The sequence below is a fragment of the Scyliorhinus torazame genome, chromosome 8, assembly GCF_047496885.1.
Source record: "Scyliorhinus torazame isolate Kashiwa2021f chromosome 8, sScyTor2.1, whole genome shotgun sequence".
Lineage (NCBI taxonomy): Eukaryota > Metazoa > Chordata > Chondrichthyes > Carcharhiniformes > Scyliorhinidae > Scyliorhinus > Scyliorhinus torazame.
The window spans coordinates 3,148,565-3,164,160 of record NC_092714.1 but is presented as its reverse complement, the minus strand read 5'-3'; the positions used below and the strand labels follow the sequence as shown (position 1 = coordinate 3,164,160).

The following is a 15,596-nucleotide window of genomic DNA, read 5'->3' as shown; positions in this document are numbered from 1 at the left end:
TACTTGTTTCATTGAGGGTTGCCATGCACACTTCAATTTTTTATGATTTACTGGCTTTTAGGTGTCTCGAGAGGCTATTGCAGTGGAATTGATAATCCCTCATGTACAAAGCGAACCCCTCTCCACACCCATGCCTCACAGTGACTTGGAATGTGACATTGCCTGTTCTTTCCAGGTGAGTTCAAGAATGTATTTAAATATAGTGATGGTTTATATTTGTTTTCTACGGTGATTTATTGTTGTTAAAAATCTAAGAATAATAAACTGCATTTAAATAAATGATTTGGGTGCTGAATTCTTGAAAATTTCTTGCTCCACCCTACATCATTTAGATTGCATGAAGTAACTTATTTCAAAAGAGAAATAATTGAACTTCCTTTTATTTTCTATTCATTACTTAAGCAGCCAGTGTTTCACCCATTGGATGCATCAGTCAATGTTCTGATTGGGAATCAATCAATATCTGGCAGCAGCTTGCTGGAAACTGCTATCAGTGAAGAGGTGAGACAGAAACAGGACATGGAGGAACATGTGATGGGGAAAATCCAGAACTCGTTGCACATTCTAAGCAGTGCCAACCGACGAAACACAATGGCTGAGGTGTCTGCAAACTTCAACAACTACACTGCTCCCTGTAAGTTTCAACCTTACTTAATGTAGCTTCAGTCAGTCCATCAGTGTCAATAATTGTATCTCAATGACCCGAGAACAACCTCAATTTCCCAGGTGCTGGCTTGGGTTAGGGTGGCTCAGAATGGCAGTATTTTGAGAGAGGCCCAGAACCTGGAAAAACTAGCTTGGAATTCTTGAGGTTCCAGGAATACTGGAGATAGCTACTGAGATCTGGGAGCACTGGGGTGAGTTCCTGGGTTTTGGAGCATTGTATATTGTTGGGGCATCAAGTGGCATGGAGATTGCAGGCAACACTTTGTCAGTGCTCCGTTTCCTTGGCAAAGGGATTTCTGGGCTCCAAGAGAATGTGTTGTTCTATCAGATAGCTTCAGAGTCTATCGCAGGAGATGTATGCGAGGGATCAATGCTGGAGCTTCACAATTTATATAAATGACTTGGGTGACGAGACCAGGCATTCCGGTGGCGGCCATGGAGTGAAAAGTTACACTTTTGGCAGCTCCTGCTCATGGTGGTCTTTTTTTGGCCTTTACGCCGGTTTTTCGCAGGAATTTCATAGGAAAAGGTGCAGAAGAGAGTGACCCCTAGTTTATGGAGCAGTGGTCCAGAAGTGTCCGGAAAAAAGTGAACCAGTTGGATGAAGGGACCAAAGGTATAGAGCGTGATTCTCCCACCACATTGTGCCCAGCACCAATCCTGTTGCGTCTGGTGCATCGCCGGAGAGGCCAAAATCTGGCTCAGTACTGATCCACGCAGACGTGGACCAGGCATAACAGCATCTGAGGGGTCTCCCAGGCCATTGGAGGTCCCTAGGTGGTCAGGGACAGGCTAGGATGGCACCCTGACTCGCTCCCTGGCAGTTGGGCAGTGCCATGGTGCCTGGCTGCGGTCTCCCTGGGGAGGCCGATAGATGTTAGGCTGGAAGTTAAAAGCCAGGACAGACAGTTGTCATCTCTGGTTTGTTGCTGGTGCCACGTGATAGCGAGGCGAGGAATAGGGAGAGAGTGCAGCTGAACACGTGGCTGCAGGAATGGTGTAGGAGGGAGGGCTTCAGGTATTTGGATAATTGGAGCGCATTCTGGGGAAGGTGGGACCTATACAAGCAGGACAGGTTGCATCTGAACCAGAGGGGCACCAATATCCTGGGAGGGAGGTTTTCTAGTACTCTTCGGGAGGGTTTAAACTAATTTGGCAGGGGAATGGGAACCGGATTTGTAGTCCAGCAACTAAGGTAGCCGATATTCAGGACGCCAAAGCGTGTAGCGAGGCAGTGGGGAAGGGAACACTGACAAAGGAGATTACTTGCAGGCACGGAGATGGGTTGAGGTGTGTATACTTCAACGCAAGAAGCATCAGGAATAAGGTGGGTGAACTTAAGGCATGGATCGATACTTGAGACTATGATATGGTGGCCATCACGGAAATTTGGATAGAAGAGGGGCAGAAATGGTTGTTGGAGGTCCCTGGTTATAGATGTTTCAATAAGATTAGGGAGGGTGGTAAAAGAGGTGGGGGGTGGCATTGTTAAATAGAGATAGTATAACAGCTGCAGAAAGGCAGTTCGAGTAGTATCTGGCTCCTGAGGTAGTATGGGTTGAAGTCCGAAATAGGAAAGGAGCAGTCACCTTGTTAGGAGTTTTCTATAGGCCCCCCAATAGTAGCAGAGATGTGGAGGAACAGATTGGGAAACAGATTTTGGATAGGTGCAGAAGTCACAGGGTAGTAGTCATGGGTGACTTCAACTTCCCAAACATTGAATGGAAACTCTTTAGATCAAATAGTTTGGATGGGGCGGTGTTTGTGCAGTGTGTCCAGGAAGCTTTTCTAACACAGTATGTAGATTGTCCGACCGGAGGGGAGGCAATATTGGATTTGGTACTTGGTAATGAACCAGGGCAAGTGATAGATTTGTTAGTGGGGGAGCATTTTGGAGATAGTGACCACAATTCTGTGACTTTCACTCTAGTAATGGAGAGGGATAGGTGCGTGCAACAGGGCAAGGTTTACAATTGTGGGACGGGTAAATACGATGTCAGACAAGAATTGAAGTGCATAAGTTGGGAACATAGGCTGTCAGGGAAGGACACAAGTGAAATGTGGAACTTGTTCAAGGAACAGGTACTACGTGTCCTTGATATGTATATCCCTGTCAGGCAGGGAAGAGATGGTCGAGTGAGGGAACCATGGTTGTCAAGACAGGTTGAATGTCTTGTTAAGAGGAAAAAGGAGACTTATGTAAGGCTGAGGAAACAAGGTTCAGACAGGGCGCTGGAGGGATACAGGATAGCCAGGAGGGAACTGAAGAAAGGGATTAGGAGAGCTAATAGAGGGCATGAACAATCTTTGGCAAGTAGGATCAAGGAAAACCCCAAGGCCTTTTACACATGTGAGAAATATGAGAATGACTAGAGCGAGGGTAGGTCCGATCAAGGACAGTAGCGGGAGATTGTGTATTGAGTCTGAAGAGATAGGAAAGGTCTTGAACGAGTACTTTTCTTCTGTATTTACAAATGAGAGGGGCCATATTGTTGGAGAGGACAGTGTGAAACAGACTGGTAAGCTCGAGGAAATACTTGTTGGGAAGGAAGATGTGTTGGGCATTTTGAAAAACTTGAGGACAGACAGGTCCCCCGGGCCTGACGGGATATATCCAAGGATTCTATGGGAAGCAAGAGATTAAATTGCAGAGCCGTTGGCAATGATCTTTTCGTCCTCACTGTCAACAGGGGTGGTACCAGGGGATTGGAGAGTGGCGAATGTCGTGCCCCTGTTCAAAACAGGGACTAGGTATAACCCTGGGAATTAAAGGCCAGTTAGTCTTACTTCAGTGATAGGCAAAGTAATGGAAAGAGTACTGAACGATAGGATTTCTGAGCATCTGGAAAGACACTGCTTGATTCGGGATAGTCAGCACGGATTTGTGAGGGGTAGGTCTTGCCTTACAAGTCTTATTGAATTCTTTGAGGAGGTGACCAAGCATGTGGATGAAGGTAAAGCAGTGGATGTAGTGTACATGGATTTTAGTAGGGCATTTGATAAGGTTCCCCATGGTAGGCTTATGCAGAAAGTAAGGAGGCATGGGATAGTGGGAAATTTGGCCTGTTGGATAACGAACTGGCTAACCGATAGAAGTCAGAGAGTGGTGGTGGATGGCAAATATTCAGCCTGGATCCCAGTTACCAGTGGCGTACCGCAGGGATCAGTTCTGGGTCCTCTGCTGTTTGTGATTTTCATTAATGACTTGGATGAGGGAGTTGAAGGGTGGGTCAGTAAATTTGCAGACGATACGAAGATTGGTGGAGTTGTGGATAGTGAGAAGGGTTGTTGTCAGCTGCAAATAGACATAGATAGGATGCAGAGCTGGGCTGAGAAGTGGCAGATGGCGTTTAACCCTGAAAAGTGTGAGGTTGTCCATTTTGGAAGGACAAATATGAATGCGGAATACAGGGTTAATGGTAGAGTTCGTGGCAATGTGGAGGAGCAGAGAGATCTTGGGGTCTATGTTCATACATCTTTGAAAGTTGCCACTCAAGTGGATAGAGCTGTGAAGAAGGCCTATGGTGTGCTAGCGTTCATTAACAGAGGGATTGAATTTAAGAGCCGTGAGGTGATGATGCAGCTGTACAAAACTTTGGTACGGTCACATTTGGAGTACTGTGTACAGTTCTAGTCACTTCATTTTAGGAAGGATGTGGGAGCTTTGGAAAAGGTGCAAAGGAGATTTACCAGGATGTTGCCTGGAATGGAGAGTAGATCTTACGAGGAAAGGTTGAGGGTGCTAGGCCTTTTCTCATTAGAACGGAGAAGGATGAGGGGCGACTTGATAGAGGTTTATAAGGTGATCAGGGGAATAGATAGAATAGACAGTCAGAGACTTTTTCCCCAGGTGGAACAAAGCATTACAAGGGGACATAAATTTAAGGTGAATGGTGGAAGATATGGGGGGATGTCAGAGGTAGGTTCTTTACCCAGAGAGTAGTGGGGGCATGGAATGCACTGCCTGTGGAAGTAGTTGAGTCGGAAACATTAGGGACCTTCAAGCAGCTATTGAATAGGTACATGGATTAAGGTAAAATGATATAGTGTAGATTAATTTGTTCTTAAGGGCAGCACGGTAGCATTGTGGATAGCACAATTGCTTCACAGCTCCAGGGTCCCAGGTTCGATTCCGGCTTGGGTCACTCTCTGTGCGGAGTCTGCACATCCTCCCCGTGTGTGCGTGGGTTTCCTCCGGGTGCTCCGGTTTCCTCCCACAGTCCAAAGATGTGCAGGTTAGGTGGATTGGCCATGATAAATTGCCCTTCGTGTCCAAAATTGCCCTTAGTGTTGGGTGGAGGTGTTGACCTTGAGTAGGGTGCTCTTTCCAAGAGCCGGTGCAGACTCAATGGGCCGAATGGCCTCCTTCTGCACTGTAAATTCAATGATAGCCTATGATTAATCTAGGACAAAGGTTCGGCACAACATCGTGGGCCGAAGGGCCTGTTCTGTGTTGTATTTTTCTATGTTCTATGTCGGGCGCCGATTAGATCCAGCGTCAACACAGTTAAGTGAGTTCTTAAACCCACAGCCATGTGAAACTGGATCCTGCCCAGATCTGAGTAGATCTCGCGAGGTGGAATGACTGTCGGGAAGCCCGGGGAAAGTCTCTCCTGCCATCTCCCACCCTGCCAAACGCACCCAAAATGACACTTAGTCATTTTGTGGGTGAATTACACTCAAATATGCTAAGTTGCTGATGACGCAAAGATATTTAGGAAAGTAAGTTGTGAAGAGGACGTAAGGAGGCTACAAAGGGATCTGATAGTAACTTCAATTCTGTATCCCGCCTACCCTTGACGACAGATCATTCCCTTGCTTGCCATATAAACAACATAGATGACTATGTGGGGGGTAAGATCAGTAAGTTTGAGGATGACACAAAGATTGGCCGGCTGGTTAACAGTGCGGTTGAGTGTCTTGGGTGACAGGAAGATATAGACGGGATGGTCAAATGGGCAGAAAAGTGGCTGATGGAATTTAACCCTGAAAAGTGTGAGGTGATCCACTTTGGAAGAAGTAATGCGACAAGGAAGTATTCAATGAATGGACTGACACTGAGAAATTCCAAGGAACAAAGGGACCTTGGCATGTGTGTCCATAGATCTCTGAAGGCATAAGGACAGGTTAATTGGGTGGTGAAAAACGCAAATGGTACACTTACCTTTATCAATTGGGGCATAGATTACAAAAGCAGGGAAGTATTATTGGAGCCGTATAGAACTTTGGGGAGGCCACAGCTGGAGCACTGTGTGCAGTTCTGGTCACCACATTATAAGAAGGATATAATTGCAATGGAGGGGGTGCAGAGGAGATTCACCAGGATGTTGCCTGGGATGGAACATTTAAATTATGAAGAGAGGTTGGATAGACTTGGGTTGTTTTCTCTGGAGCAGAGAAGACTGAGGGGTGACCTGATTGAGGTGTACAAGATTATAAGGGGCATGGACAGGGTGGCTAGGGAGAAGCTGTTCCCCTCAGTTGAAGGGGTCAGTTACAAAGGGACACAAGTTCAAGGTGATGGGCGGGAGGTTTAGAGGGAATTTGAGGGAAAACCTTTTTACCCAGGGGGTGGTGACGGTCTGGAATGCACTGCCTGGGAGGGTGGTAGAGACGGGTTGTTTCACATCCTTTAAAAAGAACCTGGATGAGTTCTTGACCCCTCATAACGTTCAAGGTTATGGGCCCCAAGTGCGGTAGGCAGGTCAGGTTTTCTCATGCGTCGGTGCAGACTCGATAGGCCGAAGGGCCTCTTCTGCACTATTATTATAAATATGACCATGAGGCCCATCGAGTCTACACCGGCTCCTGAAAGAGCATCCTACCCAAGCCCACACCTCCACCCCATCCCTGAAACCCAGCAACCGCACCTAACTTTTGGACACCACAGGGCAATGTAGCGTGACCAACCCACCTAACCTGCACATCTTTGGACTGTGGGAGGAAACCGGAGCACCCGGAGGAAACCCACGCAGACACTGGGAGAATGTGCAGACTCCGCACAGACAGTGACCCAAGCCGGGAATCAATTCCGGGTCCTTGGTGCTGTGGAGCAACAGTGCTAACCGCTGTGCTATCGTGCCGCCCCTAAGTTCCCTTTTGTACATTCTATACCCCTCGGGCTTCTGTTGTTTTGAGCCCTCGATATCTGCCATAAGCCTCCCTTTTTCTCTTATATCCCTCAATATCAAGGGTTCACTGGATTAGTTGCCCCCCCCCCCCCCCCCCACCCCTTTTCCTTGATTGGAACATGTTGGCCCTGTACTCTCCCTATACGTCCCACTGTTCTGTCATGGATTTATCTAAAATTGTCTCACAGCCCACTCTGGCCAAATCATAGCTGATCTTATTAAAATTGGCTTCCTCCAGTTTAGAACTTCGATTTCAGGCCCACCGTTGTCCTTTTCCATCCCAATCTTGACTCTTAACAGAGTTATGATTGCTGTCTGCAAAATGCACCCCCACTGATACTTCAACCACTTGCCAGGCTTAATTACCTAAAAAGGACCAGGACCTCCCCTGTCTTGTAGCAAAGTAACTAGTCAAAGAAACAGAAATTATATGAGAGAAATCTTTTTGTGCAGTGAGTGATGATGTCTGGAATGCTCTCCCTGAGAGTGTGGTACAGGCTGGTTCAATTGAAACCTTCAAAAGGAAATTAGACCGATGTCTGAAAAGGAAATGTGCCGGGTTACAGGGAGAGAGCGGTTGGTATGTTGCCTCCCAGGTGCCAGGGTGCGTGATGTCTCGGATCGTGTTTTGGGGATCCTGAAGGGGGAGGGGGGCAGCCCCAAGTCGTGGTCCACATAGGTACCAACAACATAGGTAGGAAAAGGGATAGGGATGTAAGGCAGGAATTCAGGGAGCTAGGGTGGAAACTTAGATCTAGAACAAACCGAGTTATTATCTCTGGGTTGTTACCCGTGCCTCGTGATAGCGAGACGAGGAATAGGGAAAGCGAGGAGTTGAACGTGTGGCTTCAGGGATGGTACAGGAGGGAGGGTTTCAGATTTCTGGATAATTGGGGCTCATTCTGGGGTCGGTGGGACCTCTACAAACGGGATGGTCTACACCTGGACCAGAGGGGTACCAATATCCTCGGGGGAAATTTGCTAATGCTCTTCGGGAGGGTTTAAACTAGTTCAGCAGCGGCTTGGGAACCTGAATTGTAGCTCCAGCATACAGGAGGTTGAGAGTAGTGAGGTCATGAGTAAGGTATTAAACTTGCAGGAGTGTACCGGCAGGCAGGAAGGTGGTTTAAAGTGTGTCTTCAATGCCAGGAGCATCCGGAATAAGGTGGGTGAACTTGCGGCATGGGTTGGTACCTGGGACTTCGACGTTGTGGCCATTTCGGAGACATGGATAGAGCAGGGACAGGAATGGTTGTTGCAGGTGCCGGTGTTTAGATATTTCAGTAAGCTCAGGGAAGGTGGTAAAAGAGGGGGAGGGGTGGCATTGTTAGTCAAGGACAGTATTACGGTGGCAGAAAGGACGTTTGATGAGGACTCGTCGACTGAGGTAGTATGGGCTGAGGTTAGAAACAGGAAAGGAGAGGTCACCCTGTTAGGGGTTTTCTATAGGCCTCCGAAAAGTTCCATAGATGTAGAGGAAAGGATTGCAAAGATGATTCTGGATAGGAGCGAAAGCAACCGGGTAGTTGGTTTGGGGGACTTTAACTTTCCAAATATTGACTGGAAACGCTATAGTTCGAGTACTTTAGATGGGTCCATTTTTGTCCAATGTGTGCAGGAGGGTTTCCTGACACAGTATGTAGATAGGCCAACGAGAGGCGAGGCCGTGTTGGATTTGGTACTGGGTAATGAACCAGGACAGGTGTTAGATTTGGAGGTAGGTGAGCACTTTGGTGATAGTGACCACAATTCGATTACGTTTACTTTAGTGATGGAAAGGGATAGGTGTATACCGCAGGGCAAGAGTTATATCTGGGGGAAAGACAATTATGAGGCAAGACTTAGGTTGCATTAGATGGAGAGGAAAACTGCAGAGGATGGGCACAATGGAAATGTGGAGCTTGTTCAAGGAACAGCTACTGCGTGTCCTTGATAAGTATGTACCTGTCAGGCAGGGAGGAAGTGGTCGAGCAAGGGAACCGTGGTTTACTAAAGCAGTCGAAACACTTGTCAAGAGGAAGAAGGAGGCTTATGTAAAGATGAGACATGAAGGTTCAGTAAGGGCGCTCGGGAGTTACAAGTTAGCTCGGAATGACCTAAAAAGAGAGGTAAGAAGAGCCAGGAGGGGACATGAGAAGTCTTTGGCAGGTAGGATCAAGGATAACCCTAAAGCTTTCTATAGATATGTCAGGAATAAAAGAATGACTAGGGTAAGAGTAGGGCCAGTCAAGGACAGTAGTGGGAAGTTGGCGTGGAGTCCGAGGAGATAGGAGAGGTGCTAAATGAATATTTTTCAGCAGTATTCGCACAGGAAAAAGACAATGTTGTCGAGGAGAATACTGAGATTCAGGCTACTAGACTGAGGTTCATAAGGAGGCTTGAGGTTCATAAGGAGGAGGTGTTAACAATTCTGGAAAGGCTGAAAATAGATAAGTCCCCTGGGCCGGATGGGATTTTTCCTAGGATTCTCTGGGAAGCTAGGGAGGAGATTGCTGAGCCTTTGGCTTTGATCTTTTAGTCATCTTTGTCAACAGGAATAGTGCCAGAAGACTGGAGGATAGCAAATGTTGTCCCTTTGTTCAAGAAGGGGAGTAGAGACAACCCCGGTAACTATAGACCAGTGAGCCTTACTTCTGTTGTGGGCAAAATCTTGGAAAGGTTTATAAGAGATAGGGTGTATAATCACCTGGAAAGGAATAATTTGATTAGACATAGTCAACACGGTTTCGTGAAGGGTAGGTCGTACCTCACAAACCTTATTGAGTTCTTTTGAGAAGGTGACCAAACAGGTGGATGAGGGTAAAGCAGTTTGTGTATATGATGAGGTGTATATGGATTTCAGTAAAGCGTTTGATAAGGTTCCCCACGGTAGGCTACTGCAGAAAATACGGAAGCATGGGATTCAGGGAGATTTAGCAGTTTGGATCAGAAATTGGCTAGCTGGAAGAAAACAAAGGGTGGTGGTTGATGGGAAGTGTTCAGACTGGAGTCCAGTTACTAGTGGTGTACCACCAGGATCTGTTTTGGGACCACTGCTGTTTGTCATTTTTATAAATGACCTGGAGGAGGGCGTAGAAGGATGGGTGAGTAAATTTGCAGATGACACGAAAGTCGGTGAAGTTATGGACAGTGCGGAAGGATGTTACAAGTTACAGAGGGACATAGATAATCTGCAGCGCTGGGCTGAGAGGTGGCAAATGGAGTTTAATGCAGAAAAGTGTGAGGTGATTCATTTTGGAAGGAATAACAGGAAGACAGAGTATTGGGCTAATGGTAAGTTTCTTGGCAGTGTGGATGAGCAGAGAGATCTCGATGTCCATGTACATAGATCCCTGAAAGTTGCCACTCAGGTTGAGAGGGTTGTTAAGAAGGCGTACGGTGTGTTAGTTTTTATTGGTAGAGGGATTGAGTTTCGGAGCCATGAGGTCATGTTGCAGCTGTACAAAACTCTGGTGCGGCCGCATTTGGAGTATTACGTGCAATTCTGGTCGCCGCATTAACGGAAGGATGTGGAAGCATTGGAAAGGGTGCAGAGGAGATTTACCAGAATGTTGCCTGGTATGGAGGGAAGATCTTATGAGGAAAGGCTGAGGGACTTGAGGCTGTTTTCGTCAGAGAGAAGAAGGTTAAGAGGTGACTTAATTGAGGCATACAAGATGATCAGAGGATTGGATAGGGTGGACAGTGAGAGCCTTTTTCCTCGGATGATGATGTCTAGCACGAAGGGACATAGCTTTAAATTGAGGGGAGATAGATATAAGACAGATGTCAGAGGTAGGTTCTTTACTCCGAGAGTAGTAAGGGCGTGGAATGCTCTGCCTGCAACAGTAGTGGACTCGCCAACACTAAGGGCATTCAAATGGTCATTGGATAGACATATGGACGATAAGGGAATAGTGTAGATGGGCTTTAGAGTGGTTTCACAGGTCGGCGCAACATCGAGGGCCGGAGGGCCTGTACTGCGTTGTAATGTTCTATGTTCTAGAACGGCACCGAGTGAACGGCTCATTCAGAGAACTCGTGCCGACACAATGGGCTGAATGGCCTCCTTCTGTGCGTAACCGTTCTGTAAACCTGCAATAGCCTTGTACACCTCTATCAAATCACCCCACAATCTCCTTTTTTGTAAGGAGATTGTGTTGTGGCAATGTAGTCAACTTTATATTTGCAGACGTCCTGAATATGTAGCAATGTGGGTTTGGATTGTGTGTGACTGGGCTTGTTACTTGGGGTAGGGAGATTTGAACACTGAAAGTGTAGCTGAAGTCCTTGAGATGCCATTGAAAAGGGCAGCAGCATTGACATTGTCTTCACTTTCCACAGGTACTGTCATCTCCTCACAGACCAATATACCAGAGGGTGCATGTTCTGACAGCTGCCTTATGTCCTCATTCGATGATGAATTCCGCTCTACAAACAGCGCGAGTCTTACAGACAAGACAATGTCCCCACCGTTTGTGTACGCAAATTCTGCAACTCTGATATTGCAGGCACGGGAACATAGAACTGGAATTAATGCTGCTCAGCTGCCAGTCACCTTTCAGGAAGGCCGAAGAGCCTCTGATACCTCACTAACTCCAGGTAAATTTCCAGCAAAGCTTCATCTTTGCAACTTAGCAGTTGGAAGCAAAAAGTAGCCTTGTGTGCATGGGTGGGCCACTTGGGCTGACTGAGTTCTGTTATCGGTTTTCCAGGCCTGAAGCCTTTCCGACAGCAACTACATAAAAGCGCCAGAGCAAAAGGGCTCAACAAAATGACCAGTTTTACACGACATGTCTGGAGGTCTCCATCCTGTACTGGGCCACGGAACCGACCATCCCAACAGCGACCTCCTGGCAGCCCACAACAGGTCAGTCCTCAGCTGCTTAAACAATTTTATATAATCTTTCATTTGTAACATTTTACCTTTTCAAACAGCAGTTGTAGTTGTTACTGATGTCATTGTGTTTGTGTCTCAGGTTGTGAATGTTTTGCCCAGTCTCGCTACCAGGATCTCTACAGAAAGCAGGAATTTTCTGGAGGAGGTTTTGCACCAACAAAGGTGAGAATCTAGAAGGCCATGGGAAACTTTCCAATCCTGTTATCTAAAGCTCAGAATTAATGGGATAGAGTTCAGGTAGAGTCATAGAGATTTACAGCATGGAAACAGGCCCTTCGGCCCAACCTGTCCATGCTGCCCAGGTTTTAACCACTAAGCTAGTCCCATCTGCCTGCTTGTGGTCCATATTCCTCTATACCCATCTTCCCCATATAAGTGTCAAAATGCTTCTTAAAAGACAAAATTGTACCCACCTCTACTACTGCCTCTGGCAGCTCGTTCCAGACACTTACCACCCCCGTGTGAAAGAAATTCCCCTCTGGACCCTTTTGTATCTCTTCCCTCTCCGCAGGTCATTGAAAGGGGCAACACAGGTGGAGAAGGTAGTCAAGAAGGCATGCGGCATGCTTGCCTTCATTGGCCGGGGCACTGAGTATAAGAATTGGCAAGTCATGTTGCAGCTGTATAGAACCTTAGTTAGGCCACACTTGGAGTATAGTGTTCAATTCTGGTCACCACACTGCCAGAAGGATGTGGAGGCTTTAGAAAGGGTGCAGAAGAGATTTACCAGGATGTTGCCTGATATGGAGGGCATTAGCTATGAGGAGCGGTTGAATTAACTTGGTTTAGTTAGAGAGCAGCTGCAGCCCAATCCAAGAGAAATAAATATAGAAGAATGTTTTGGAATTTAGAAAAATTGCAGGAAACGTGTCAGGGTCAATTGGCAGAAATTAAACAAATGTTTTCCAGCAATACCAGAAATTGTCAGTCGTCTGGGTTATCATTTCTGATTGCATTCTGGTGCCTTAGCCAGCTAGGGATGCTGGTGCCTGATAACTGTGAACATATGGACGATAAGGGAATAGTGTAGATGGGCTTTAGAGTGGTTTCACAGGTCGGCGCAACATTGAGGGCCGAAGGGCCTGTACTGCGCTGTAATGTTCTACGTTCTATAGCCTCATATCACAGTCCGATAGCCTGATGCTCATTGCCTAAATTGTATGGTCTGTGTGGTGGGGAACCGGTGACCTGCCCGATGCACCTCTTGAGTGTTGCTGCTTTTAGGGTTCAGTGAGACTCCGTTTTCATTCAGATTTTGAACTGTTGGTTTCAGAGGATGGGCTGGAGGGGATTGTAAAACATTCCGAATTATCTAATTTCTAATTTCCATTTTTACAGAAAGCTGCAGCTGAGATATCTGAACAGTTCTCAGCCCAAACTGATCAAGTCTCCTATGTTCCAGAGTGTTGCAGAAACGGCACATGGTTTTAGAACTGCACCACATCTAAGTCCCTCTGTCCTCCTGTCTGAATTGACACACACAGACTCTGAGACAGTCTACAGAGCTCAATCACAGCTGCAGTACTTAGTGGGTGTCAACCTGTCACAGCCTCTTCCCAGCACTGCACCTTTGGATTTACACCCCACATTCTCCGAGATCCTCCAACAAACTCTGTTCTCAACACCAGAACAAAGCAAGGGACTGGGAGTGGACTGTGAAATGGAGGATCTCACAGCAACACAATTAGACAAAATTGTGCTGGTGAATTAGCCTGTCCAGCTGCATGTACTCTGAACTCAGCAACCTCAGAAGCAATAAAAGTTGGTTTGTACTGTTCTGATGAATAGCTGCACTCAACAAAACTCAAATCGATGGTGATCGAAATCACAGTTTGTTACTTTTAAAGTGTTCTGTGTCTGGAAAATGTCAATAACCAAAGGCTCATTCCACTCCCTCATCAATGTTTATAAGCTGCAATCGAAGGCATAAGTCACTTTAATTATGGATTCACACCAAAAGTAAACTCAGGCCTGTTCAAGGAAGCATCATAGCATCTCTGTCCAGTCAACAGGCGAGATGAATTACCTCAAACAGACAAGGCTGGTGAATGGAGCCACTCCCTCAGAAAGCTGGGAGGAAATAATGTTCTCTCACTGCTGGGAAAATCACAATCCCAACCATGAAGCTGTCTTTTCAGGAAGTGGAGTTGCTGAATTTCTGGAGAAATTAACCATCATCTGCTGGAATCCTGGGATTTCACAGCTAGACACTGTTAGCAAATGAGAAACCCAGTCTACAAAGCCTCGTATCCTGGAATTGTTTGATGGCTGTGTACAGGGTTGAAATTCCAGCAATTACACTGGATTTATCAGGAAATCTATTAATATAAAGAATCCAGAGAGATTAGGATTCTGCTGCTTGTGTGTGAAAGTGTTTTTATTATCTGGGTCCAAATAGGAATAAATCCATCTTTAGGGATTGTGCAATAATCTGTTCCAATTTGTACCTTCTGTAAGAGAAATGAACAATTTATTTAAGTGTTAGTAAAGTACTGGAATATGATTAAAAACCAGTTGTGTTTGGTCCATGTTTTTAATGGAATTTACAGATTCATCCATATTCACTTCTTTGATTTTTCTGTGCGTTAAAAAGGTCTCAGTTTAATCCAGCTCCGCCTGATTGGAGCCCCCCAGTGTTTGGCTGCCCTGCATTTCAGTAACTGATTTTTGCTGTGTTTTCTAATTGGTGCAAACTCTTGGGGCGTGATTCAAGAGCCTTGTTTTGCTCCAACGAGAGTGCAATGTGGCCGGTGAATAACGGGACAAGCCATAACTGAGAACTGTGCCAGGCGCCAAACTATTTATCATGCAAGCGGCCCGCTCCCGTATGCCAAATCGGGATCTCGCTGTAGCGAGAAACCAACCATCACCACTTCAGCCCCATTTCCATCCAATTAACGGGAGCCACTCCATATCCAACTGCCTCCGGCAATCCTGCCACCTCCCCAGCAAGTGGTCACGCTGGCACCGATTAGTAAGCCTTTTGAAAAACATGAACCTGGCGGAAGGGCTGTTGCGGGGACCTTCTGAGGTGAGTAGCCATCTTCCCTCACAGACAACAAGCCAAGGAAGCTGGGCTTCCTGCCTGTATGCTCGGGGAGGGGGCGGAGAGAGAAAACATGCTCGGGTCCTCCATGCCAATCCTTGGATCGTGTGTACCCATTCCGGCTACAGCTCAATCCCTGCCTGTCTGCCCACCGACAACCCATAACACCCACTGAAATGAAGGCTTTTGCTAATAGGGAATTGGCAATCACGGTTCAGTGAGCACTTCACACATCCTAAGTGGATCCCCGTGTGAGGGCAGTCCATGTAGAATCTGGGGTTCATTGCCAGCATCCCAATCAGACGTGGATACATCGACACTGTGTTTGAACACTGCGGGAGGCAACACCACAAATGCAGCAGCCAACCTTCTAACACCCAGGGAATGGGCCCCAGCCTGTCCACGGCCAGGGTGTGATGAAATTATGTTCAGTGGTTTGGGGGGGCAGGGTGTGTGGCCTGGTGAGCGGTGCCCCCCCACCATCCCGAAGCAATGGCTGAATGTGCGTGGGCAGCTGTGGGGGTGCCAGGACCCCATGTCGGGGGAAATGAAATGAAAATCGCTTATTGTCACAAGTCTGCTTCAAATGAAGTTACTGTGAAAAGCCCCTAGTTGCCACATTCCGGCGCCTGTTCGGGGAGGCTGATACGGGAATTGAACCGTGTTGCTGGCCTGCCTTGGTCTGCTTTCAAAGCCAGCGATTTAGCCCTGTGCTAAACAGCCTCGGAAATGGGGCTGGTTTAGCACAGTGGGCTAAACAGCTGGCGTGTAATGCAGGCCAATGCCTGCAGCGCGGGTTCAATTCCTGTACCGGCCTCCCCGAATAGGCACCAGAATGTGGCGACTAGGGGCTTTTCACAGTAACTTTATTGAA

At 47.0% G+C, this 15,596-nt stretch overlaps 1 protein-coding gene across 2 annotated transcripts in view; it reads left to right on the top strand.

The window, feature by feature from the left end:
- sik1 (salt-inducible kinase 1) overlaps positions 1-14,189 on the top strand; it is a 38,003-nt gene extending 23,814 nt beyond the window's left edge. Inside the window, exons 9-14 of one of the 2 annotated variants that reach the window (XM_072513050.1) lie at positions 62-175; positions 406-634; positions 11,121-11,378; positions 11,492-11,646; positions 11,756-11,838; positions 13,015-14,189. In XM_072513050.1, the coding sequence (XP_072369151.1) occupies positions 62-175; positions 406-634; positions 11,121-11,378; positions 11,492-11,646; positions 11,756-11,838; positions 13,015-13,387 (1,212 nt within the window). In that variant the 3' untranslated portion in view covers positions 13,388-14,189. Of the gene's footprint in view, positions 1-61; positions 176-402; positions 635-11,120; positions 11,379-11,491; positions 11,647-11,755; positions 11,839-13,014 lie in introns of both variants that reach the window. The other variant, XM_072513049.1, reaches the window with a different exon arrangement.
- Positions 14,190-15,596: the final 1,407 nt, after the last annotated feature.